The 27,301-nt window shown below is 44.7% G+C and overlaps 1 protein-coding gene across 1 annotated transcript; it reads right to left on the bottom strand.

The window, feature by feature from the left end:
- Positions 1-318: 318 nt before the first annotated feature.
- Positions 319-23,945, bottom strand: Znf365 (zinc finger protein 365). Its single transcript, XM_027395059.2, has 5 exons — positions 23,566-23,945; positions 20,357-21,100; positions 9,136-9,316; positions 4,077-4,114; positions 319-3,369 (listed from the first exon to the last, which is right to left on the bottom strand). Exons 2-5 carry the CDS (start codon positions 21,085-21,087, stop codon positions 3,108-3,110), a joined length of 1,212 nt encoding a protein of 403 aa, XP_027250860.1. The 5' UTR covers positions 21,088-21,100; positions 23,566-23,945; the 3' UTR covers positions 319-3,107.
- Positions 23,946-27,301: the final 3,356 nt, after the last annotated feature.

Here is a 27,301-nt window from a genome sequence, read left to right as displayed (position 1 = left end):
TTTTGCTAAGAGTTGACAAGTTTAAAACTGAGGTGTTGGGAAAATTATTCATAGTCATAGAAGACAGGGAAAGATGCTGAGCAGGCTTTTAATGAGGCACCCTTAATGTGAACAGATAGAAAAAGAATATTGAGATATAGACTAGAGTGCATGCAAATGAGCAAGCTAGTTTTCCTGAAGGCTGAGAGGTGTATAAGGTCACAGTGATTACTTCCGTAATGAACAGTTTATTTGTGAAGCACAGTTTTGTTCTTCACTAGTGGGGCAATCAACCTGACTTTCCCAAAACACTTGACCTAGAAGAACTAGACCAACACGCTAGTCAGAAATATAGCTTTATTATCATAATATTTCATAATCTAAAAACTTCCTCTTTTTTCACCCTGGCAACAGAAATATTCTAACTTCTATACAATTAACTGGCTCTGCAGAATACTGGAAAACAGCTTCCAAGCAAGCCACACTTACAGATAAGAATATGTTCTTAGTTTCTGGGGGAGGGTTGGGAGGATAGAACAGATCTTTTCCCCTTACAAAATAAACAATAAAATCCGATTTTTATGTGAGTTGGACCTTGACTATGGTTTCTCAAAACCTTTGGTGATCTATTCAAAAAGTCACTGTCTCAAATCTAAGGTTGATTGCTTCAGGGAACAAAAAAAAAAAAAAAAAATGTCCACATACATGGAACTTGGCCATAGTGTAGTGTGAATGAATAATCCCCTCTCCGAGCCAGTTCCCGTACTTCAACAGCAGACTTATGTCACTAGGAAGTCTATTGAGCTTAGTGCATTTTCTTGGATGGGGGTCAGAATCCAGCTGAAACTTAAAAGAAGTTTTTAATTCAGTAATTAAATCTCAAAACTATTTGTCTTGTGTAACGTCTATAGAGTAGATACAACACTACCGTGCTTTCCAAAGATGACTGTGTATCACTGTTAAAGAGGGCTGTCATTCCTCCTAGGCATGTTCAGTAAACACCAACAATGAATTACTTTAAATAAACAAGTCTGGCTCTACTATCTTCAAAACCAAGCTGGTGTTGTTGAGCACATACTACAGGGCACAGGGAGCATGCAATACAATCACCCAGTAACATCTTCAGTCTGGAGAAAGCTAAAATGCAATCATGACATAAACATCAATAATAAATAACCATGGAGGAGATTTCTTATCCAAAAAAATGATAACATTGTAGTGCCCAAAACGTCAGCCTCAACAGTGACATCCACAGCTGTGTTCTTCTCCCTACTTGGTATCTGCCTATATACACCACACAGAAGATCTGCCCCCAGAAGCCAGAAGTCAGTGAGGACTCAAGCATGAGCCTTTCCATGAGGAGAGGCTCAAAGTATCTGACGATGATGAGTTCTCCTTTTCAATGTACTGGCATCCTAAGTAACTGCTTTATTATCTATTTTTAATGTAATGCTATTCAGATGCTTGTTGCAATAACAATAATTCTACTAGTGTTAATTAGGTTACAGCTTTCATTTTTAAAGTAAAAGAATTTGATTTACAGAAGCAAAGTTATATAGTTTAAAAGCCACCCACCACAAACACACACTTCTTCCATGAGTATTTAAAAATAAATTATTAATATGCTTGACATGTATATATATAGTATATGTATTATATATGTATATACTTATGGACAACATGATCCCTGTTTTAGGAAGGATGTCAGCATGTGTATACTCTAGAGACCTGATGGTATTGTACGGTTTAAGGAAAAAACAAGAAATCTCCTTCTAGAAGAACATTTAAAAATGGGAGATTCTTGAGAGTTCTTCTACAGGAACAATACCATTTTCGGAGGACAGTATCAGAGGTCAGATCTCACATGCATCCTTTATATTTCCTGAAATTGCAATAGAATTCACCGCACAATGAACACCCTAAGTGTATGGCTGACAGGAGGGAAAGTGTACTCTAGTCAGAGAAGCAACAGGAGGTGAGGTGGGAAAGGAAGACAGCAAAGAGAAGGGCATGCTTGCTCACAGTTAATGGATAGCAAGCCTGTGGTACTTCCAGGGAAACAGGTGGTAGCAGAAGGCTGGGCGACCCGGCAGCATGTCCAGGATGTTCCTGGTACACTGCATGTGCCCTCCTCTGGCACTTCAAGCACTTGGACATCCCATCAGTGATGCTGCTCACCCCAAGGGTTTTAGCAGCTATCTAGATAGAGGCTGGCAGACAGCTCTGAGGGTGCGGCGTGCTTAGCCGAAGAAGGCAGGTGGGTGCGCCCAAATCTGAATGAATGTGCTCTGAAGGAACCCAGATCTGAATCAAAGAAACCTAAAAGCCATCTGGCAAAGTGAGAACTGAGGTCTAACTGAACACATCCGTAAACCACCCGGGAGATTAAAGTCTTGATTAACCAGGACACTCAGGGGTAGTCAGAACTTTTACTAGAGAGACTTTCAAATGTATCAAGGGGATTTTAAACACAAACAAGAACAGAAATCATTCATTTCACTGCTCTCACCAGAATTTTACACTCCCAGCTGGGTGTGGTGACATACACCTGTAATCCCAGCACTCGGGAGGCAGAGGCAGGAGGATTACTGCAAGTTCCAAGCCAGCCTGGTGTATATCAAGTTCCAAGCCAGCCGGGGCTACATAGCAGAGCCAGGCCCTGTCTCAAAACACCAATATATATATATTAAAAAGTAGAACCTCACAGTCACATTCCTTGCCCCATAATTCAGAGAGCAGTGGACACCAGAGCCTGGCATCTTGTGTGGCCCAAGTACTAATGACCACTGCATAGAAGCCCAGATGCCAGGACTGCTGGAGACTGAGCCAATTATTTTAGAAGTTATGGGTTCATGTTTACCAGAACTGTAAGATAAAAGTGCTTCAAATTTTACTTCATTATTTCTTATTGGTTTTGTGATTTGCTTTGTTTGAACCTCAAGCAGACTGAAATACAATCTTGGTTCATGGGGACCCCCTTCCGTTAACTTCTGGCTAATCAGGGTGTCCCTGTGTGTCCCTTGTTCTGCTGTGTCTTCCTACGGCAACATGTCCAAAAGGACAACCCTGTTGGCCCCTGGAACATCATTCCCCAAGCCCCATGGTGATGCCTCTGAGCCACCCGTGCTCTAGATGATATTCACAATAGCTGTAGGCTTCTTCTTAGCCAGTTTGGGCCTGAAGTTGCCTTTCCGGCTCAGGCCCAGATGCTCCCCTTTCTTAGCTGGTCTGAAGAATTCTCTTGGAGACTCAGCCTGTTCGTGAATGGCCTTGGCAGGCTGCATCCCGGCTCTTTCTTCCTTGGCTTTCTTCAGATAGCTCCTCCCCTTCAGGTGGAAATGGGCCCTCAGCTCTGGGTGGTTACACACAGAATGTGCGTGCCCTCGGCTTCTAGAGGGGTCGAGGAGAGGAACACACAGAGAGAGGCTTCTTTATACCTTAAAAGCCATACAACTAGCCACTCCTGTCCACCATGGCAACCATGTTCCTGAGATAAGTCACAGATACTGGTATTTCAATTCCCCACAGTTCTTGTGACTGAGTGAAGCTAAATCCCAGGGAGATATGGCTAACTTTACTACTAATGATGAAACAGGCATAAGAAAATGTAAACGACTACGTAAATGCTGGGCAGGCATGCAGGGTGGAACTCACATCTCTTAACTCTTCAGGTGACCACAGGGAGATTCAGCAAAAGATGTTGTGTATATATTCTAAAGTATGTGATTTATAGAAATAGTGCATATAGAGTGGTAATATACTATATATCACATATATAATACATATCACATATATGTCATATATATATATGTATCTATATAAACATTATACATTAGCAAGAAAAAGCTACAGTAGATAACAATCCTGGGAACATCACTCCAGTGTTGCTATAGTATCTCTCACTGACCAGCTGCTGGCTATTTAAAAGTGGTACCCAAATGCAGGTAAATATTTGCATAAGTCTTCTTGTGAATCCACTCACTGATAGCTTATCAAATGTAATGGGAAAGCATACAGTGCAAACATTATCCAATGGCCAGAGTATATATATATATATATATATATATATATATATATATATATAAAAGCATACGTACAGACATCTGGGCTTCCTATTCGATGAGATGTCTGTGAGCTGATGGGAAACAAATAAGAGGAAACATTAGTTCACTTGAAGGCTTGCTGTGGTTCATACACGTGTATGTGGGCGGGGAGGGGGGGAGAGGGGGCGAATGGAGTATTCAGTAGGCACTTAACCAAGCATGTGCATGCAGCAGCTAGAGAAAGACACTGGGTGTCTTCCTATGTTAATCTCCACCCTATTCTCTCAAGACAGGGTCTCTACCTGTACCTGGAACTTATTGTTTTCATCTAGGCTGGTGGCCAGGAAGTCCCCGGGGTCCACCTGTCTCCTGCACCACCACTCCTACAGTATAGAGGTACAGGTACACAGAGCCATGCTCCATGTTTTATGTGGGTGCTGGGGATCTGAATTCAGGTCCCCATGCTTGCACAGCAAGTACATCTCCTCAGCTCCTGGACGTGGTTTTAAAACTCCGTCTTCTCTAAGTCACTAAATCCTCATTAAGGAGTTCTGTAAGGAGTTGGTAGCATTACCTAGGGAGCCAATCGCTTGCATCCAAGAACAGCAGCATCCTAGATCAACTTACTTGGGGAGCCTCTGTGAACACCTGTTCTCAGTTTCCCAAGAAGTTTGTATCAGAATATCTCAAAACTTTCCAAAAAAAAATAAATCAAAAAGCTTCCCAATAAATCTGTGTTGGAAAAAACATGTTTTAAAAACCCAGCACAATGTGTCATTATTTCTCAGGATCTGGCTGTATTTGCAGCTGATTTAGTACAGCTGTAGCTAGTCACAAAGTACCAACTGAGAGGAAATGAGCATCAAATGTTATTTCCTAAATATATCATTTCTAAAATGAGAACATATGAAGACCAACCCCACATATGTCCCCAAGGCCATCTACCATAGCGATGATGTCCGTTCCTAATAGCCCATGTAATAAAATATCTGCCTGTACTTTGTGGCTGGGCTCGGAGTGCCTTCACTAGCAGCATAAATTGATGATTATCATATTGTGATCCAGATGTCATCATATTCCACTGATGGGGAAGCCCAGGGTACTGCCAGCCCTAGGTTCCCAACCTCCCTAAACCAGCTCTCTCTAGGATGGAGTCATGTCACAACTCCAGGAAGATTCAAAAAGGAGAAAGACGAAAACAAATATGTGGGAGAAAGGCCTCCTTGGAATTTGGACCAGGGGAAATATGACAGGCTTAGTATTGGTGGAAGATTTGGTCTCATGTCTCTTCAGGCCACCTTGCCCCCCCCCACACACACACCTTCTCAGTCTGGTTCTCCAGCAGCACCCACTGGCCTCTTGCAGGGTGCATCTCAAGCGATCACCTCTCTATTCCTCTGCTGCTCCCTCCCAGCCACAACCTCTCACCTCCAGTCATAACAGCATCCTAGTCTCCCTAGTCTCTCTCATTCTGCTGCCCTTCCATCCTGGAAGCCTTCCCATACCTTCCCTAAGCACTGGGAATAGATCTAAACTCCTCTCCTGTGACCTGCAACTTTGCCTTCTACCACTCAACCATGCCAAACTTGCTCCTTCCTAGCACCTGCATGGCAGTATCCTTGCCTAGAACATCCTGCTTTTGACTTTCCACAGAGCTGTATCCTCATGTTATCCAGGCCAAGTGCAGGGTAGGGCTCTTTTTCTCCATCGCCCCAAAGCATCTCTCCACCCCAAACACCTCTAATGTTGTCACCTCATCATCTCTCTGACTTTGCAAAAGAATGGCATTATTGACTTGCTTGCTATCCCCTCCACACAAAAGAAAAGGGACCTTGCTCATGGCATCAGCACTGTTTACCCTCAATAAATATGTGTTAAACGAATGGCTGCTAGTCCTCCCCCTCACTTAGCAGCCTGGAGGAAATGAACACAGTACTTAAACAAGATTATCCAAGCTGTTTCACAATCCTCTGTCTGAGTGGTTCTGAGAATGTTTTTTGGCAGATGGGATATTAGGTCACTTTGTGTCTGATTTGACAGCATTTTTTTTTTTTTTTTTAGAGCACAAAGATAAAGTATCTGAGTAAGCATACTGTATTTTTAGAAATCGGTCAGGTGAAAAAGAACATAAATGCTCAAGGGGATTCAGGGAAAGATGCAGGATGCCAAACATTGTTTCAGAAAGAGCTCAAAAGGTAGGGAGAAGGAAGCTTCCCACAGCACAGGACACAATGCTAATAGTCACCTTCTGGAAGAAACAAGCCACCTAGCACTGTAAGGATGGTCCTTCTCTCTGGAGTGTGTCTAGGGGAAAGGGGACAGGAGTGGGTAGTGAGAGAGAGGGGGATCCACAGTGTGCAGCCTGTAATGAGGAGTGACGGCAGGACTGGGGGCAGCAATTTTCCTAATCACCCTGGAGAAGCACATGAAGGTACTAGCCGGAAGAGATGAGATGTGGGAGAGTCTGGCAAAACGTCTGCTTGTTCTCGGTGGCACTGAGTAAAGTAACTGTTCTGGGTGACTCGGGAAGCCTGGGTCAGATGTGTGCTCTGCAACACACTAAGCTGTGCCAAATAATCAAAGTTCTCCTTCCCAAATGCATCCAAGTTATTCCATCTCTGTTGCTGTTTTACCTTTGTTACAGTGACTAGGCTTCAAACTACTAGCAGCCAGCTGCTAAGGCCATAGCCTGGGGGAGTTCTGTTTCCCTACACAATGGCTCTGGTTGCTTCCACTAAAGGTAGTTCTTACTAAATTTCTAACAAAGGCTAGGATGAAAAACCTGTGAGCTCAGAGAATTAGAACAGCAACTGGCTAACTTTCTCTCTTTGCTGGTGTCTTGGGAAGTCATTCCCCAACTTAAAAAAAAAAAAATGAACAGGCTAAACTCCTCCCTGCTACTTCCTGTCAACCAGTCGCTAACCCCGCCTCTCTGAGCCCAGGTTAGTTTGATTTAATTAATGCCAATACAGCACATTTTTACAAGGCTAACAAAAGCAGCAGAAACAAATGGAACACACCTTCACATAGTTAAAGTAATATTCCACAGCATAAACAAATGGAACACATCTTGGCCCAGTTACAATAATATCCCACAACAGTTCATAGCCACAGAGAGTGTGGGAGAGAAGACCTAACTCTCTTACTATATCAAAGTCATAGCTCCTGATTTTATAGGCTGGTGCATATGACTACAATGACACACACACACACACACACACACACACACACACACAGAGAGAGAGAGAGAGAGAGAGAGAGAGAGAGAGAGAGAGAGAGAGAGAGAGAGAGAGAGAAACAGCACCTAATATAGGTCTGCAGACTACCCAACTTGACCCATGGAAGGTTGAGGAAGTACAAAACAAAGAGGATAAACCATCAATACATGTGCCTAATCCCTCCTGAAATCACTCCTTTCTCTGGGTCTTTCTCAGACCAGAGCTCCAAACTACAACAATTAGGCTGATCATGCTAGTCACATAGCTCTCATATCTAAATTGCTCATTAGAGTCTCAACTGCACTTAATAGCATTTGGATTAGCCAATGCTTCCTTAGGTTGAGCCAGCTGGCTTACAGCAGATCATGTGGTTGAACCATAAAAGAGACAAACATAAATACTTAATTTCCTACTGTGTGTGAATGGATTTGTTAGTGTACATTGTGTGAATTTTCACGTGTTCATGTGTGTGTGTGTGTGTGTGTGTGTGTGTGTGTGTGTGTATACATACATCTGTGCACGTATACATACATTTCATGTACACAGTTTTGCAAATGTATACCTGACCAGAAGACAGGGGATACTATTCAACTTTTTATTTCAAGATTAAATATATGTGAAAGACTCAACTTTCAAGCTGGGAAAATAAGTTGAGCAAAGGGCATGAGCACAGAAATATAAAAAGAGGGAACACTTCTGGCTTCCACGCTCCACTGTTTTCTCTTTTAAGACACCATTGGCAGAGTGCAGGGTTTTACACATGCCTATGCTTGGGGTAACTTATCCACCTACATACCAAAAATGTTAATGCTGTATACAGCTTCAAGACTTCAAAACATCATGGGTGAACTGATAACTTAAGAGGCCAAAAGGGCTTTGAGAGCACTGGCCTCACTCACTTCATTTTCCAGAAGAGTTTCAGGTCCAGGAAGGCGAACTGTCTTGACTCAGCAAGAAAGAAGCAAGTTAAGAGTGTTCCAAAAGCCAAGCTTTTTCACCTGACATTTGTGCTCCATGACCTCAGGCCACAGCCCTTCCCTGTGAGAGGGAATGATGCAAGAAGGTGGCCAAGAGGACTCAGAGTGTCCCTCCAGCTGCTGCTAGTTAAGAGAGGGCATACTATAACTAAGTAAGACATTATTGGGATTTTCCTGAAACTGATTCTTATTTTATTTTACTCATCTCTTCATTCTTCTAAGGTTGAACTGTACAGCAGGCAGATCTGACCATATACTCACCCTGCCTGGAACGTGGTCAGACATCCTATTGTCCTTCAGAAGCCAGAAGTCTTGATCAAGCCACTTAACAACACCTGGATTCCTAAACACCTAGGGGGACTTCATTTAGGCTGGTGGTAGGCTTCTGAAGCTTCTGAAGCCTCTGTATGGAGGAGTATACTGAGACCTATCACCTGCCATGGATTCTTTTTGAACAGCCACTCAAAGGAAGTTTTACTTATGAGCACTGTTGAAGAGCATTCTCCTCCCTTGTAAAGAACTGAGTATATATGGCTGGATCTTGCTTTCTTGAAATGATAATCCCCAGAATATTATCTTGAAGAGCTTCAACCCTGGATATCTTCTGGTCTACTTGAAAACTAAGACTAGAGCTCAGACATTTCCAACTTTGTTACTTTACAAGTATAAAAATTATCTCTATCAATTCATCTTGGAATGGAGTTCAAAGAAGAGCAGGGAAGTGTGTGCCCTCAACTTAGCTTCCTCCTGGAGCCATGGTACCATGGCCAGACAGAGGCACAGCCTGGCCCAGGACTTCAAATGATACCTAGGAAGCCCCTGTGGATTCCACAGCTCCCTTCTGCCCTAGCTCTGTCTGGATCCATCCCCAGTGGACTCAAGGGGACCACGGCTGGAGGCTGGCTGGGTTGGACTCACCACGTGCTTGCTAGTGTCACGGCTGAAGCCGGAGGCCTGCTGGCTTTGATAGTACTCCAGCTGCTTTTCTGCCAGTTCTACCCGTTGCAAGAGGTTCTCAATGAAGTCCTGGAGCCTTGCTTTCCCTTGAACCTCCTTCTCAGCAGCCGCTTCCAGGAAATGGTTGAATGTGACAACTTCTCTGTAACGACAAACACAAAGTGACATTGGAAGTCATCCATTCACTGCCTACTGACAGACACCTACAATGCATCAGTCGTAATGGCCATGGCAATGACAAAGGGATAAGATAATAAGATAGCATGTTGACAGAGGGAGACAGTCACCACAGAATGTCAAAATAAATGCGTATGTCAGGAGATATGTTAACACTGAAACTAGGTACAAGGTGACAAAGTGACGGGGGGGGGGGGAGTTAATATTTCAGAAAGCAAAATCAAGATCAACCTTTTAGGTTGAGATACCTGAAGGAAGTCCCAAGGAAGAAGCCACAGAGACACCTGGGAATCAGAGTCCAGGTAGATTAAGATGGATCTGAGCCTGTACCAGCATGTGCACATAGAGAAAAGAGCTCAGAGGCTTATAGGTGATCATGAGGACCCCAGACTTAGGAAAAATGATAGGAGAGACTACTGGGTACTGGAATCCACACCTTTATTTCCCTAAAGAATGGCATGGGATTTCTGGATAGGGAAGAGTAAAGGTTAGTCCAAGGCTGTAGCTCAGTAGGTAGAGTGCTGTCCTAGCATACACAAAGCCCTGGGTTTGATCCCTGGAACTACACAAAACTGGGCATGGCGGTGCATGTCTGTAAGCCCACCATTTAGAAGCTGGAGGAAGAAGGATTAGAAGTTCAATATCGACATTCTAAAATTCGCATGCAAATGGAAAGAACTAGAAAAAAAAATCCTGAGTGAGGTAACCCAAAACCAGAAAGACAAATATAGTATTCATTCACTCATAAGTGGATACCAAGCATAAAGCAAAAGATATCCAGCCTACAATCCACAACCCCAGAGAAGCTACAACCCTCTTCCAGAAATAGAGGAAGCCGATGCTTCCTGGAATACAATCGAAGTAAGGGAGGAGCAAAAATATGAACAAAGGAGTCAAGACCATGACGGGGAAACCCACAAAATCAGCTGACCTGAGCTACTGAGAGATCACTGACTCAGGTCTGACAAATGGGAAACCTGCATAAGACTGACTAGACTCCCTTAATATAGGTGACAATGATGGGGCTGGGACAATATATTCTATATGGAGAGATACCTTGCTCAGCCTAGACTCAGGGGTGTGGGGGGTAGAGAGGTGCCTTGATCCTGCCTCAATGAGATAATGGGATAGATTTCCTAGGGGGAACCTTACTCTCTCCAAGGAGCAGATGGGAGGTGGGGGGAGTGGGAGTGGGAGGAGAGGAGGAAGGGGGAACTGGGATTGGAATGTAAAAAATAAATTAATAAAAAATTTTTAAGAGAAGTTCAAGTCATCATCAGCTACCTAGTGAGTTTGGGGCCAGCCTGGACTACATGAGACTCTGCCTCAAAAACAAACCAACAAAAGGCAGGAGGTGTGGGGAGGGGCTAACCACATTGCATTTATAATTTCTTTGGTAATTATACTCCAAACTGTAAAACACTTGTTCAAGGTACCCAACAGAACAATTGAGAGAACAAGACGTTCATGATCTGGCTTCCGATTCCACAGCATAGTCACTCTTTTAGAAACGACCACTAACAAGTTTGGCCGAGTTTTGGCCGAGTATCATCTGCCGCTGCCTATAAAGATTAAAATACCCCTCAGCGGGCTCACAAGGTCTCTATGTGACCCCATTGCCTTTTACATCTGTTTTCACTCAAACAATAAATTTGTACCAAGCTGAATATAGAACTACTAAAGTCTAACTGTGCTCGAAGAAGAGAGATATTCACAGTATTCGGAGGGTAGGCGAGAAGGCTCAGTGGTAAGAGAGCTTGCAGGATGAGCCCTCAACTTGAGTTTGGTCTCCAGAACCCACAAAGAAAGGAGAACCCCAGCTCCAGAAGTCGTTCTTTGACCTCCACACTCTCCCACACATGCAACAATACTAATAAATAAAACTTTAAAAGTAGAGTGCCCGTGATACATGTAAGGCAATGCCCCTCTTTTAGCTAAACTGTTTTTGAGGGAAATGGTTATTTTTCATAAAATCTGTGGTTTGTGCAGACAGTTAATACCTTTTGTGTGGCGGCTAAGTCAGATCATACAAAGGGTAGATCCTGAAATATCCACCGACAAAGGTTTATGCTTAAGAAGAAGAAGAATGTGACACAGTTCCACAGAGTGGTGAAGCTCCCTTCATGGTTTTAATCTAGGTTCTTGCCCTGCTGAGTCAGAATACTGCACAAAGCTCTGGCAGGCCAGATGCAAAGATAAGAGCCAACCTTAATGGAATTCAGTCAGTCAGGGTGTGTGTGTGTGTGTGTGTGTGTGTGTGTGTGTGTGTGTGAATCTCCTTAACCACTCCGAAATCACTTCCTGTCCCATGGTTGTCTTGTCACTTATATTTATAAAAGAAGGGTAAACTATTATTAAATCCAAAATTTTATGGAAGCTATACCTATTAAAAACAACATTGGACTCTAAAAGGGGAAGATGCCAGTTACTGGTGCAAGAGATTGACATTGAAGCTCATTTCTATGCAGTGATTTGCAGCCCTGGGACTCTTGATTCAGCCCCAGGATTCAAAGGCATTATGAACTCAGCACAGCTGAAAAAGGCACAGAGGGGAACGCCTTGTCTATGCAGCCAGAACTTCAGTGAGAAAAAAATTTGCTTACTCATGTATTCACTCATTTACTGGATGGCCATAAACTGTGCAACCTGAGTAACATTACTTTTATTTATTACTGAATTTATTCATTTAGTGTGTGTGTATGTGTGTGTGTGTGTGTGTGTGTGTGTGTGTGTGTGTGTGTGTGTGTGTGTGTGTGTGTACATGGGCATATGCTCTCTCACACGCATTCATTCACATGCTAGGGTGCACATGTCGAGGTCAGAAGGCAACTCTCAGAAGTGAGTTCTTTCTTCCTACCACATGGATTCTGGGGTTCAAACTCAGGTCTTCAGGCTTGGTAACAAACACTTTTAATTCGCTGAACCACCCCACCAACCTATTAAATTTACGGTTTTTTAGAGATTGAAGCCCCCCCCCCAATTACTTCTTCAGAGATGAGTTAAAGGCAGCTAACCTTGGAAAACTCAAAATGCACTGTCATGTGATCAACACATTTAGAAAGTGACAGAAACAGTGAGGAATGGCTCAGTGAGTAAAATTAGGTGTGTGTGGTGGCTCCCACTTACCAACCCAGCACAGGGGAGGTAGAGACAGACAGACAAGTAGATCTACAGGGATCATTGGCATGCCATCCTAGCCTACTTAGCCCAAGACCAATGAGAGTCTGCCTCAAACAAACAAGGCTGACGGCACCTGAGGGACTATACCCAAGGTTGACTATGGGCTTTCACACACTCTTGCACACACAGGGGCAGACAACACATACACACACACACACACTCACAGGTGGGGATTGCCAGAGGTGAACACTAATATATTACGATATTCACAATTTGCCTTCATTGAACTTTAATACATTATTAAAGAGGGGCAATATATGGTCCTTATCACCTATTACAGCTTGCTATCAAAAACCGTTTCTTATCTTTCTGACTTCCTTCATTCCAGAACCCAGCCAGAGAGCCAGAGAGCCAGAGTCTTACCTTGTGATATGCTGTTCTCTCAGCCAGAATCTCTCCCTAACCCCCTGTTTTAATGCTCTCCCTGAAGGATCCATTCCCAGGCACAACCCCATGTGTAGTGATGGAGGGCTGTGGACTCCCACTTACCCTTTACCCTGTTAGGGCACACACCACAGGAGACCAGTTGTGGGACTAACCCATTTCATCATAAAATCATTGGGGTAGGGGGAGCATATTAATTACTTGTTTTGCTGCAACCAAATAAATAAATAAATAAATAAATAAATAAATAACAGAATCACCTTAATGAAGAAAACGTTTATTTCGGCTCACAGACCCAGAGGATGCCATCTCTTGGTGAGAATCTCATCACGTCAGGAGCTTGATGCAGCTGGTCCATGGCATCCATAGTTAGGAAGCACAAGGGGACGCACGCTGGTCTGCAGCTCACCTTCTCCTTTTTATTCAGTTCAGGACCCCAGCCTAGAGAAGGCTGCTGCCTACATTTGGATCTTTCCACTCAGCTACCCTAACTGAGATAATCCCTCACAGATGTGCCCAGAGATTTGTTTCCATGGTGATGCTAAATCCCATCAAGTAGACCATCAAGATTAACCACCCGGGACTCTGTGTGTAGTCCACAGGAGTCCAGGAGATAACAGAGACCTAACGAATTCTTAATGAAGAACAAATGTACAACCACAGCTCTAGCCGAGCATCGCAACCAAGAGAGAGACCCTTCATTTCCTTTATTTCTTTCTAGATCAGTCTTGGGGCATAAGCCAATGAATAAACCACAGTCACCCCCTACAGGAGTAGGGTGGGATCTACACTGGATTCCTGTCTTTTAAAAATTACATTCACACCAGCTGGCTTCCCTTTCCCAAAGGAAGACTCGAACAAGTTATTTAAATTTCCTTTTACATTACTGATTTATAAACCTCTTCAGGAGTATATGAAACGATAAAAATACCTCCGGCTAAAAATAGTCTAACTATTGATCACATAGCACCTTAGAAGGTCTGTCATGTCAGCTAGGAGGCAAACTGAGAAGCAAGAGTCACCTGCTCCAGGCACCAGGAAGCCAGCTGCAAGCATGGAGGGTGGAATATAGTTCCACATTCCCCAGGGAGCCACCCAGTCTTGGAACTGGCTTCTCTCTGTTTCTGTGGCCCTTTTTGCTTCTCAGATGAATAAGTACGCTCTTTATTAAGTTGTTTTTTTTTGAGGGGGTGGCAGATTGGGGGAGATATCTCTGTGGATAAAGTGCCTGTCGCAAGCATGAGGACCCTAGTTCAGATCCCCATAAACCCATATAAAACTGACTTGGTAGCACATCTGCAACTCCAATGCCGAGCAAAAGAATAGAGACAGACGAATCCCTGGAGCTCACTGGCCAGCCAGCCTAGCAGGATTGATGAGTCCCAGGTTCAGTGAGAGACCATCTTAAAGAAAAGGTAGAAAGTACTACAGGAAGACATCCAATGTCAGCCTCTGGCCTCACATGCACACAACACACAACTGTACACACCCACTGAAGCATGTACATCACACACACACACACACACACACACACACACACACACTTCATTCATTGTAAGCAAATTAATACTGCATTCAAAATTACTCAGGGTGAGAAAAGAGGGGAAAACAATGGAAGGAAGGCAGAAGAGAAAGTTTTTCCTGTATTTCTAAATTTTCCCACGTGCTACACCTATGAAAACCTGTTCAACGTCCTGTTTCTTCTGTTTTAGTTTGTCTGTCCGAAAGCAGCAGAGATCACCTATAGAAAGGAACTAAGTGTTGGAGAGATGACTCAGAGGTAAAGAGCAGTGGGCTGCTCTTGCAGAGGACCTGGGTTTAGTTCCCAACACCCACATGTGTCAGCTGACTCTCTCTTTATTCACATCAGAAAAATAAATGATGTCACTGTAGCAGCCATCTCAAAATAGCTGAGAATCGAGCTATTCCAAAACGGGCCACACTTGCGATTATATAAGTCCTGTTGCTTTGGATAAATCTCGCATCGTCAGAAGTCTAGCAAGGACACAGTGAACCTCGGCAGGGAGATGGGGCAACTGGGTTTCACACTCAGCTTTGATACAGGATCTGTTCCTCGGCAAGTCACTTCCTGGCTCTCAGCCCCCTTTTTTTCTTTAACAAAACAAACAAACAAACAAACAAACAAAAAAACAAAAGTGTCCTCCTGAAGGAGGTACAGGGTGCCTTCCAGTTCCAAAATTTCCAACCACAGGGTGCACTTAGGGACTCTCTGGCTTTCAATGTCACTGGCCCCTGCCTACCACAGGAAAAGCACTTCTCCCCTTCCTTCCCTTCTCATGGCCTCTCTAGGTGGGTGGGTCTACTCCTCAACATCTTAAAATTGTGCCCTCCACCCAGGCACTAAGGTAGCTAAACTGTCTTGTAGTCATGCATGGTGGCACACACTAGTAATCTCAGCACAATGAGGTTGAAGCTACCTAACAAAGTCCTGAGTTAAGAAAAATACAACAAACACACACACGGTGGTGGTGGTGCACGCCTTTAATCCCAACACTTGGGAGACAGCAGCAGATAGATCTCTGAGTCTGAGGCCAGTCTGGTCTACAGAGTGAGTTCCAGGACAGCCAGGGCTACACAGAGAAACCCTGTCTCAAAAAACAAACAAATAAAAGGGGATGGAGTGGCAGAAGAGATACCTCAGTTAATCAAGTGCTTGCCTTGAAAACATGAGACCCTGAATTTGACACCAAAACAAAACTCACTTTTTAAAAAGCTGGGTACGGTGGCACTGCCTGTAATGAGGGAGGAAAAAAGAGACATTCAGCCTAGCCTATTTGGCAAGTTCCAACCCAGTAAAGGACAGCTTTAAACCAGTGTTTGAATAGCAAGAGTACAGTTGCACACACACACACACACACACACACACACACACACACACACACACACCAAAGCGCTGCCCCTGTGTTTGCATGAGATAATTCTGGATTATGTTTTCTGCTTTCTGCATATTCACCTTAGGGAAAAATAGGACTCTTATGCTCTCCAGACATCCCTAGCCCAACAATGGGCACATCAAAGATAGCCCAGTAGCATGTTCCAAACTTACTGGCTGAAAGTGTGTAATGAATTTGTTACTATATTACCAAGAAACCCACAGAGGGATTATCTAACACCATTGTTCTGGTTAGGGATTCCTTACTGCAAGGTGGCCTGGATTGATTTACCTGATTAGAGACAGTGCTACCCTGCAGCTAAGACTGCTGTCAATAAGTAAACACATATCCCATCACCAGGGCTTTTAAAGTCAAACTGACTTTGTGAAGATGATGAGTAAATTCTTCTTTCAGATTTGCACTGCAGAGTTTGTAGACTCCCTGCCAAAGGGGTGAAAGGCAATGACACAAAACATGACCTACTCAAATCACCTGCTCCGCTAAGGTCTGTGTAACTGCTGCAAACAGAGTTAATGCAGCCTGGAGGTGACTCCAGGGCTTTGGTTGGTTGGGTTTTGAGTCCGATAAGCTATTGAGACAGGGTCTCATTCTGGAGCCCAGATTAGCCTGGAACTCATCAGTATTCTAGTTTCCTTCCTGTGGCTGTGATAAAAAATATTTTGATCAAGAAGCAACTGGTTTATTCCTTTTACCATTCCAGGTCACAGTCCATAGCTAAGGGAAATCAAGGCAGAATCCTGAAGGCAGACCTGCTTCCTAATCCACACAACATTACCCCAAACAAGGAACTCAATTCACTGTCAAAGAAGCCTGGCAGGAACCATGGAGGATGCTACTGGAAGACATGCAGATTTATACTCAGTTATCCTTACATAGTTCAGGTTCACTTATGTAGGGAATGGTGTCACCCACAGTGAGCTAGGACCTCATCCATCAATTAACAATCAAGATAATCACCTAGACACGCCCACAGGCCAACTGGATTTAGGCAATCACTCTTTCCAGACTCCTTCCCCATATAATTCTAGGGTGTGTCAAGTTGACAGCTAAAGCTAACTAGGGCACCCAGACTGACCTAGAATTGCCAGACTGGCAATCTTTGGCCTCAGACTTCCGAGTGATATGATTGCAGGGATATACTACCATGTCCAACTGACCCTGGAGCTATTAATTTCAGTTTCAATGAAAGGTACTTTTCAAGCTAATTACATTTGCTTTTTTATGTGTTTGTTCATTGTGACCACATCTGCTCTCTGGATTTTAAAGTTTACCCAGATTTAAGTGAATCTGAAACGGGACAGTAACCACTTATATTCACTCAGAAATGAACTTTTAGCCTTGACCCTAGAGCCCCGAGAGCCTGCAATGGGACACTTATTAGGGATTATCTGGAGGTTCCCTTGACTGAGAGGGCTCTTTTCTATCAGAAATGCCGTGTCTCTGGGAGGTGTAGTCCTCTAAGGGAATGGCAATATGGGAAGGGAGCCAGCCAGGCAAACACAATCAAACCAACTTAGTTGGGATACCCTGATGTAGCTAACGGGCAGCTGTCTCTGTGTTCCCATTCAGATGGCAGAGTAGGGGGCAGGGCAGGGACCAAGCTCTGCAGATACTGAGGGACAGAGGGGACTGTCTTTGTCTTTGCATTCAGACCAAGAGACTCAGTGTCCTCCCTAGGAACAAGACCCTTTCAGTTCCAACTCATGTACAGAGGAGTTGTTTATTTAAGGCATGACTACAGAAACTGGTAAGATGGCCTCCCATGGAGGCTGAGAAAAATGATGACTTTATATTTCAAAGTTGAAGGCCATTTCTCTATATTTTTAATCCAAGTGTTTTATTTTTCTCTTTAAACTAAATATTCCTTCCCCTTTTCATCCCCACCCCCGCCCTGCATCATCTCAAACATGGCATGTTAAAAATCAATGATGCCAAGGCTGTAGCTAGCGGTCATGTGCATGTGTAGCAAACATGAGTCTCTGACATCAATTCCAGACAATTAATAAAAAAATTGCCAGATTATAACTCACACAAATGTCAACAAGGATGCCATGAGAAATCAGCTGGAATGGGATATTTAGTTCTAGGAAAATGGTGCATTCAACAGTGCAACTGGTTAAAACAACAACTATAGCTATGTCAAGGAATACCACGCAATAGTCCACAGGAATGGAAGAATTCTGCTTACTGTGCAAATGACGCCAAAGAGGCCTGCCACATGAAAGCACAAGAACCTGTAAGTTCCAGGGATATACCAGTATGTGTCAGGGTTCCATCTAGGGGAACACTGTGTGTGCTTGAGTTATAATGGTTGTGTGCACGTGAGACAGGCTTGGAAGGAGGTTTATAAAACCTCACAGTGCTTTCTTCTGAGGCTGGGTTGGGGTGGGGTTGGAGAGGACAGAGAACACGTACTCCTCCATCTGGAGGGATGTTCTGTTTCCCAAGCCTCTGTCCAGGTGGCAGTTCTGGATGAACAGAAGCTACCCTTCTCTATCCACAGATGGACCACATTTACTTACTAATCGGCCCATTAATTAATGATGAGAAGGGGGACTCAAGAAGTTTACCATGGCTTTCAATTCCCAAGGAAGCCGAGGATGACTTTGAATTCCTGATCTTCTTGCCTTTCCTTCCATGTAGTTTTATAAGTGCTGGCAATAGAACCTAAGGCTTTGGGCATGCTAGGCAAGCACTCTACCAAATGAGTACACCCCCAGACATCCATCCACTCTTTTGAAGAGTAAATCACTGGTTGAGTCCACCATCTCAAATGAAACTGAATCCTTGACAATAACAGACATCTGACCACATGAACCACCTTCCGTTAGCCATCATTCCACAGTCTATGCAGACACTACCCCTAAACCCATATCCATTACTATTTGTACCATATGTACAAATTATAAAATATAATAAGAAGAAATGCATTAATCTGTGGCCCTTTTAGTTTCCTACAACTCAATCAAACAAAAGTATCAGGAAGTTAGCCTGGGCTTTATTCTTACAACACCCCCATCTTGCAGCATTGCAGGGTAGGTCATTTGAGTCACCACTGTGATCTAAACACCCACTTCCTCCCAGGAAGCACTGGAGGTCAAAATGCAGCAACAAAAATGATGTGTCTGTTAGAGATCACTTTCCTGAGAACAAAGAAAGGCCTATGGATACTCAAGCTGCATTGTCCACGGGGTGTGATTTAGAATCACCATAAAACACACTTCATGCTATGTCTACAAAGTTATTCCTAGACAGTTTTAACTGAGCTGCTCTCCTAGTTTCCTTTCTGTTTCTGTGATTTAAAAAAAAAAAGTAAAGAAAAGAAAAATGTATCTTAAGGATTTAAGCAGATCACAATCCCAGGTCACAGTCCATCACATCAAGAAACACACTGCGCAAGGAACTTGAAGCAGCTAAGTCATACCCACAGTCAAGAGCAGAGAGAAAATGAAGACAAGCATACCTCCTTGTGCTCAGCCCCCCTCTGCACTTAATACAGACAGTCTATGTGCGATGCCCTGCCTAGGGAATGGAGCCACCCACTGTGGGTGAGGTTCTCCCATATTAATTAATATAATTAAGACAATCCCCCATAGACATGCCCACCAGTCAACCTCACTGAGACAGAATTCTGTTTCCAGATGATTTTAAATTGTGGTCAGTTGACAACCAAAATTAACCATAGTCAGGAAGACCCAAGCTAATAAACCATGAGTGACATAATCTCATGGGCTGAGTCCAGCACAGAATAAAAAGGAGAAAACAAACTGGACATCAGAAGTCTTTGCTTCCTGTCTCTATATGCAATGCAACTAGCTGCCTCAGAGTCTTTCCACCATCATGAATTGTGCCCTAGGACTGCAACCACACTAGCCTTCCCTTCCTTAAGTTGCTCTTGCCAGGCATTTTGTCATAACAATGTGTAAAGTAACTAATACAATAGCTGACTCAAAATCATCCTAACTATGTAATTTTTAAAATGTCCAGTGTGACTAAGCCATACCTGGACATCCCTTCAATGGGAACATAGCGATTGAACATAGCGAATGAATAGTGATAGCGAATGAAGCTCTCTTTAGTATGGACATTTTAGTTACTATAATTTAAGAGAGAAAAGCACCGTGGGAAAATAAGCCCAAACTACTGGTACTTGGAACATATTTTATATTAGAATAAGACCTCATCTCATATTCTTGACTATATAATCTACACACACTGGTGGACACCTGCCCGCTGTGGGCAGGCTTATGGATCGGCTGTGTTATCATTCTGTCTAAGGCCACCCATGGAACAGTTTCCAAGGTACCCAGGAGTTAGACATTAAGTACATTACTGATGCCAGGTTGGCCACCATCTCCAAGGAAGGTGAATAATACCAAAGTTTCCAGCCTCCTGGCACTAGTGAACCAGTGGGGAATGCAACCAAGACACGTGCAGATGACCCACAACAATGAACATCGGCTTGTAACTTGGGGAGATGGGGGTCCCTCAAGCAGGGGTCATCATCCAGGTCCAGCAGCACTTACTCCTCTTTCCTCAGGAGCTCCTCCTCGGATTGTGTGAGGCGCTGTTTCAGCACCGCAATCATTTCCACCGCCACGTCCACTTGTCTGTTCAGGGCGCGTTCTCGCCTCTGAACTTCCTGCTTCTTCTGAGTCAGCTGCACGAAGGCTGCCCGGACCTCCAACAGTTCCGCGGTTTTCTGGGCCAACTCTTTGGTGAGTTTATCGATTCTCTTCTCAATGGTCCTGTCTACAGCCTCTACCATGCGATTGAACTTTTCTCGGACGTGGGCCTCAAAAGCACCTTTGGTGTCTGGGGTGGGAAGTCCAGGGCTCGATCCGGGGGCTTCCAGAGAGTCAGCCCGAATGTCCACGGCCGTGTAGGTCTGCACATAGGACACGGGCCTCTCTGCCACCATCTCAAAGGGCTTCGGGTCCTTGGAGTGCCCATGGGAGATGCTGTACAAGTTAACATAGCTCGGCTTCTGCTTGGTCACCTTTGCGTGGCCCCGGAGCAGTTTCCCCTGCTTTGGGAGTTCCGAGGACCTGACTAGCTCTGGCAGGTGGCTGCATTTTGTCAGGAGGGTCCGCTCCTCATAACTATGGCTGAATTCCAGATGGGCCCTCAAGGATGACAAGCTTCTAAATCTGGTATGGTCTCCACACCTCGGGCAGCGGAATGGCAGGCACACAGCGACATTCTCCAACGAGTCCTGCCAACGGTACCGGCTTTCCTCAAAAGTCGTCTGTTGCATCACTCTGAAAGTCCTGGGAGAGGGAGAAGACACTCGTTTACGTGTCTGTCAAAAGCTACTGAAATGTCACCGACTGACAACGATGGCTGCCCCTCTCCAGGGAGGCGGTGGCTTTTTGTTTTCAATTAGCTTGTTGGTATCAACCAAGTAACTGGTTTCCTTGTGGCTTTTTTTTTTTATGACTACTTTGTTCTTATTAGCCCTCTCCCTTAGAGCCCTCCTACATCTGCCTGCCCTTCCAGATGATCTGTCCCCTTGCCTCCTGTCCCAATATCCCACCTCCACCTTCAAGTCACAAGTATTGGATTACCTTCCCTTCTCTTTCCTTGAGATGTCTTTTTATCCTTGTTTCATGGCTTATACCCACCCAAACACATACACACACACACACACACACACACACACACACACACACACACACACACGTTAAATTCCAAGACCCTCGTTTGAGAGAAAACACAATACTTGTCTTCTGAGGCTCGCTTATTTCATTTAACACAATGCCCAGCCCCACTCATTTCCCCTAAATGTCATACTTCTAAATTTCTTAACAGCTGAATAACATTTCATTTTGTATTTGTACCATGTTTCCTTTATCCATGCTTACTTCTGTTGATGGTCACCTATGCTGGTTCCAATGCTTAGCTATTGTGAACCGTGCAGCAATAAACATGGGTGAGCAAGCGTCTCTGGGTAGGATACAGAGTCCTTTGGGGATATGCCCAGGAGTGGTATAGCTGGGCCATATGACATTTCTATTTTCAGTTTCCTGAGAAATCTCCATGCCAATTTCCATAGTGACTACACCAGTTCAGGCTTCTTGGGTTTTAATGCAACTATTGCATTTAGTATTTAGAGTTGTTTTTTTTTTTTTAATGTTGATTTAAAACTAAAACCCCTGTGCCAAATGCAGCCACATCCATCCTCTTCTGTATGGCCTGCTGCTTCTGCCGTACTATCACTGCAGGTGGGTTACAGATGTCAGGGCCTGAAGAGGCAAGAACATTTCTAATCCAGCTCTGATCTAGCTGAGTGAAGGTGCCTAACTCTCTTCTACAGATGAAAAAGCCAGAGCAAGGAGGTGAAATAATAAGCCCCAGGGAGGGAGGAACGTGGTGTAGAAATAGAACTAAAGTGTTTTGCCCTCCTGAGTTTGGCACACTACATGGAATGTGTCCCACATGAATATGTCTTCACAGAGCAAGCTTGGCAATCTTCTTAAGTTTGGGAAAGATGGATCAAGTCAAACTCAGGGATTAATCACTCAAGCTGAAACAAAATGTCATCTCACATTTTGCTTAGTATTTTTTTTTTTCATTCTCTCTCTCTCTCTCTCTCTCTCTCTCTCTCTCTCTCTCTCTCTCTCTCTCTCTGTGTGTGTGTGTGTGTGTAGGTCAGAGGACACCTTTTGTGAATGAGTTCTCTTCTTCTACTATGTATGTCCTGGAGATTGAACTCAGGTCATCAGGCTTGGTGACACATGCCTCTACCTGCTGAGCCATCTTGTCTGACCATGACTTTAATATTTCTAATTTACTGGCGTGAAGACATAAATCAAAGTGCTAACATAAATAATCATGGTCCAACACGACTGAAATGTGGAAAACCAAAAGGTCAGATATCATTTGATATAGACAGGGCCGTGGCCGACAATAGAACGTTCTGGGTGGATCTGCCTTGCCTATGATGCTGTTTTTAGCATGACAACTTCCAGAGTGTTGGAACCAGGTGGGCATCAGCCAGCATAACTCCTCCAAAAGCAGGACGTTCTTTGTAAATTCGCCACCTTTGCCCTAGCAATAGATGACTATTACAACCCAGTTTTGTAAGGGGCCCTGTACTCATCTCCTCCAAGAATGGTAATGAGCACTGGGTCCCACAGGGAAGGGGCTTGGATAGCATCTTAGGGTGAAGAGTATGTGTAACACCCTCAAACTGCCTCCAGAAGCTGAGACGGAAATGGTGCCCGGTTGGCGAGGCAGCCACATTTTCCAGGTTACTAAGTCTCTGGACCCCAGCAAAGGGGAACCTTCCTATGCTGTGCTGGGATGCATAACAGAATGCAAACTCTGACCCAGCCTAGAGCTGGAGGCTGGCAAGGGGTGCAGGGATAGGAGGAGAGAATTCCAGAGCGCAGTGGAAAGGGAGGCATGTTTGGATGGGGGAGATGGGATAACCACGCACTCCCCAGCACCAAGCTTCCACCCGCGCGCAGCGGAAACCCAGGGCACAGGTTAGCAAAAAGGGCTGCGATTTCCTGTGCAGAGCTGGACACGCGCTGGGCAGCAACTGCCCAGCTTTCCTAGCCCCATCTCCTGCTGGTGATTGCGTGGATTCGTGATCATGCCAGTTCGCGCAGGTGGCTGCGGGGAAGCCGGCCATTCCGACTCCCCGTAACGCTGCGCGGCCGGGACCAGTGTCCCCGAGTGTCCGTGGGGCAGGGGGCGCGGGCGCACGGCTCCAGCCGAGCCCACTTACCCGACTTGTTGCTGCCGCTGCAGCCGCCGGTGCTGATGCTGCGGGAGCCGCGCGAGCGGTTTTCAGCAGAGCCGTAAATCAGGCTGAGCCGGGTCGGCTCCCACGCGGGACGAGCGGCGACCGGGGCGGAGCGTGGCGCGGGCGGGACACGGGGGCGGCGCCCGGGGACGCGAGGCTGGAGCTCCGGCCCCGGGCGGCCACCCCTGGGTCCACCCCATCTGGGATCCTCTGTCGGAGAGCCTGGGCCTTTCCCTCAATCTAGCTCAGGATTCCGCTGACATCACGGGGAGGGATCCAGGATGATCCCCCGGGCTGGAGGCGGGGATGCATGCCAGCCTTGCCCAGCTGAGATGCTGCAGGCCCAGGAAAGTGCTTCCCAGTTACAGGGGCCAGCAAAAGTGGGCGTGAAGATGGAGCCCTGATGGCCAGCCCTTGCAAAGAGCTGCCAACAGGAAGGCCCTGGTATTTATGTTAGAACTTCATGCCACAACCTGGCAAGGAGGGACCATATGACTACCCTACTCTAGCCCTGGAAAACAGTGTCCTGGGGTTAAGTTAAACAGAACTGAAGCTAGTAAACGTTCAGACATTAACAAGCACTTAAATTCAGCACCCCGATGTCTCCCTTCTAAGGGAATGATCCAACACCAGTCTCTCAGTGGAAGGAAGATTTAGCCTCCTGAAAAGTGCCATTTCTTCAGCTTGTTGGTGTGTGTGTGTGTGTGTGTGTGTGTGTGTGTGTGTGTGTGTGTGTGTGTTTGGAGGGGCTTTGAGGGGCTGGAGAGACAGCTCAGCAGTTCAGAGTACATGCTGGTCTTGTAGAGAACCTACACTGATGCAATCCTGTGTCAATATTATTTCATTGATATTTACTAATAATTTGACGAGAGGAGCCTGCGTGCCTGTAACATTCTGAAAAGCAGAACCAGAGTCACTCCCACGAAATGGTTGTTGGCAGCTGAGCTGGGGCCTGCCCTCTTGGAAAATGCTATTTCTTTGATGAGGTTACCATTTCAGATCACTCTCTGAAGTATACTTATTCCAACGGTTTATTAAGCTAAAAAATAAAAAGTCTTCCAGTCTGAGGGTGCACACAAGTGAGAATCAGGGTGTATGGTTTATTTTAAGCAAGCACCCGAGCTGCCTATGGGGCAGGATGCAAAGTATGATCTGGGGGATAGAGGAGAGACCAAGGTCTAGGGCTCAGCTGTCTCCCATCATTTAAGCAACTTGTTCACTTTTATTGGTCCCAAAGACATGAAACATCCCAAAGATGTGAAGGCACAGATATTTTCTAGGGTATTTTCTCAAAAAATGCCATGCATATTATAAAATCCTTCATTAAACTCATTTATGTATAACAATACAGTTTCCAAATTAGATAACACCGTGGTAGGATGATTTGATACAGTTTTAAATAGAAACTAATGGGGAAATATGTTCAGTTAAAAACAAAAAACAAAAAACAAAAAAACTTCCCCAAGAACAATTTTTCTAAATCACCTCTAAGTAGGTCAGTGACAGGCCACGGCACATCACGTTGTGCTGAGGGTCAGTGACATTAAAATAAAGCCGACTTCCACAACCCCCACCTCAAGAGAACACTGCATGCTGGATCTTTCAGAAAGCATATATAGTATTTGCTATTTCAATACACAGAAAGTTGAATTTGCAAATCCACATCGGAGAAAAGAAGCTGTGGCGGAGTTGAAACTTCAAAAACAAAAACAAAACCAACTTATACCCTTTTTAGAGACTTAAGTCTATGTGCCTGCATTCCATCCTTCCTAATTGGCCACTATTTCCATCTCTTGGTCTTCTTCCTGAAAAATCATACTGTACCCCCACACACACACTTATATTTGTCCTCATATGTAGGTATATACATTATGGACTAGAGCTTGCTATTAGGAAGAACAGCTGGTTTATTTCTGAGTTGGGTCATTTTGCTTAATATAATTTCCAGGCCCATCCCTTTCCTGCAAATGTCATGATTTCATGGTTTTTGGTGTTTGTGTGTGTGTGTGTGTGTGTGTGTGTGTGTGTGTGTGTGTGTGTGTGTGTTTCCCCAGCTGAACAGTAGTCCATACCTTCCTGTATGCCTCACCAGTTAATAAACATCCAGGCTGGTTCCATTTCCTTGCTGTCACGACTAGAGCAGCAATAAACATGAATGTGAAAGCAACTCTCCGGTGGGATGCGGAATCCTTTGGTGTGTGCCTGGTGGTGTGTAGCTGTGTCATATGGTAGTTCTGTTTGGCTCTACTAGCCTGCACTTTGGTCAGCAGTGAACCAAGGCTCCTCTTTTTCCACGTCCTCTCCGACATCTGTCAGGTGTCTGGATGGTAGCCATTCTGGCTGGAGTTGGGGTGGTATCTCAAGGCGGTTTTAGTTTGCATTTTCCTGAAGGCTAGAGATGTTGAAAACTTCTTGAAACACTTAAAAATTAATACAGAGAGGTTGTGCACAGAGTTGGGTCAGGCACTGTGGGAGATTTGGCTTTGCTTCTCAGGCAGAAGGACCTTATAGCTTAACCCAGTGGTCTCTGAAGCATTGCTAGGGACATAGTGCTTTGCCCCTAGCAGTTGGAGCATCTGACCCTTGTTAGAAATGTGGGTTATTGGCGACGTGTCATACACAGAGAAATCTGTGCTGTTAGTGATGTAGCGTATGCAGTGATTTGAAGCCCTGAGTATGGATCCCCGGCAATAGGTGGTTTGACAAGCCTTCCTGGTAGTTCTGATAATAAGTCATTTCCCACACAGCATGACTTTAATTATGAAAATTCACTGCCATCATTTCTCAAGGAAGGGGGGAAGTGAAGCTGTTCCATGTGACCTCAAACATTCACTTTTGTGGCTTAGATCTCTGCTGGTTCCTCTTGCAACTCTGTGACAGGCCTGCATTCATTCCTGCCACAGTGTCGCGGCATACCTACTACGTGCCAGCCCCATCCACTGATATTCTTTAAGCTTCAAAGTGGTAGCTGTAATCTGGCTTTAGAGCCTCCACCAGCATAGTCCTCTAGAAAACTCTATTTCCATCACATTTTGTTGTCATGGCAACCACCAAGCAACACCATGGAAAGTGTCTCAAAGGCGGCAGCAGTCTGCTAGCCTGAGTGAATTTGCAGGGAGTAGGCCATCCATAAAGGCTAGAAATAGACATCTTTTAGCAAGCTATACACCTCCAACACCTAGGACAAGCACTGTGAAGTATTTGTGATTTTTGGTGGTGTCAAACACAAGCCAGACAAGAAGATAGGCTAGTGCTCCATGTTGCAGACCTTCACAGAACAGAGCTTGGCTAAATATAAGGCCCCAGATCTAATACCTGCTCTACCCCTAGTTGGTGATAGGTGTTTTGGTTTAAACTGGGCAACCTCCCTGGGCTTCTGTTTCCTCCCTGGCAAAAGGCAAGAGTTAGATGGACTGAAGTCTTTCCAGTGTCTTTATCCTAGTAGATGGTTCTCATCACTCTTTTTCATCATCATGTGACAGCCTAGATGGGTGACGAAGACAAAGAACAAAGCAGGCAATAGTGTTAGTGGAGTTCTCTGTCCATAGACAAGTCGGCAGAACTTACCAGACATCGCTTCTTATGGTAACAGCTACATAGGTTGATTCCTTCCATTGTGCGAAGGATGATGCTCAGTGGTTCTCACATTCCACATTCTGTCTTTCCTAGCAAGGGCAGGAGAAAGGAATGACTCATGTCCTTAGTTCAAAATGAGCAA

The sequence above is a fragment of the Cricetulus griseus genome (assembly GCF_003668045.3).
Source record: "Cricetulus griseus strain 17A/GY chromosome 1 unlocalized genomic scaffold, alternate assembly CriGri-PICRH-1.0 chr1_0, whole genome shotgun sequence".
Lineage (NCBI taxonomy): Eukaryota > Metazoa > Chordata > Mammalia > Rodentia > Cricetidae > Cricetulus > Cricetulus griseus.
The sequence above is the reverse complement of the archived record's forward strand: the minus strand, read 5'-3'. Positions and strand labels throughout refer to the sequence as shown.

Coding starts and splice junctions, on each gene's coding strand:
- Znf365 (XM_027395059.2), bottom strand. CDS start 21,087: ATGCAACAGACGACTTTTGAGGAAAGCCGGTACCGTTGGCAGGACTCG. Junction 9,317..20,356: donor GAGCTCCTGAGGAAAGAGGA/GTAAGTGCTGCT, acceptor TTGTCGTTACAG/AGAAGTTGTCACATTCAACC. Junction 3,370..4,076: donor AATAGGAAGCCCAGATGTCT/GTACGTATGCTT, acceptor CGACCCCTCTAG/AAGCCGAGGGCACGCACATT.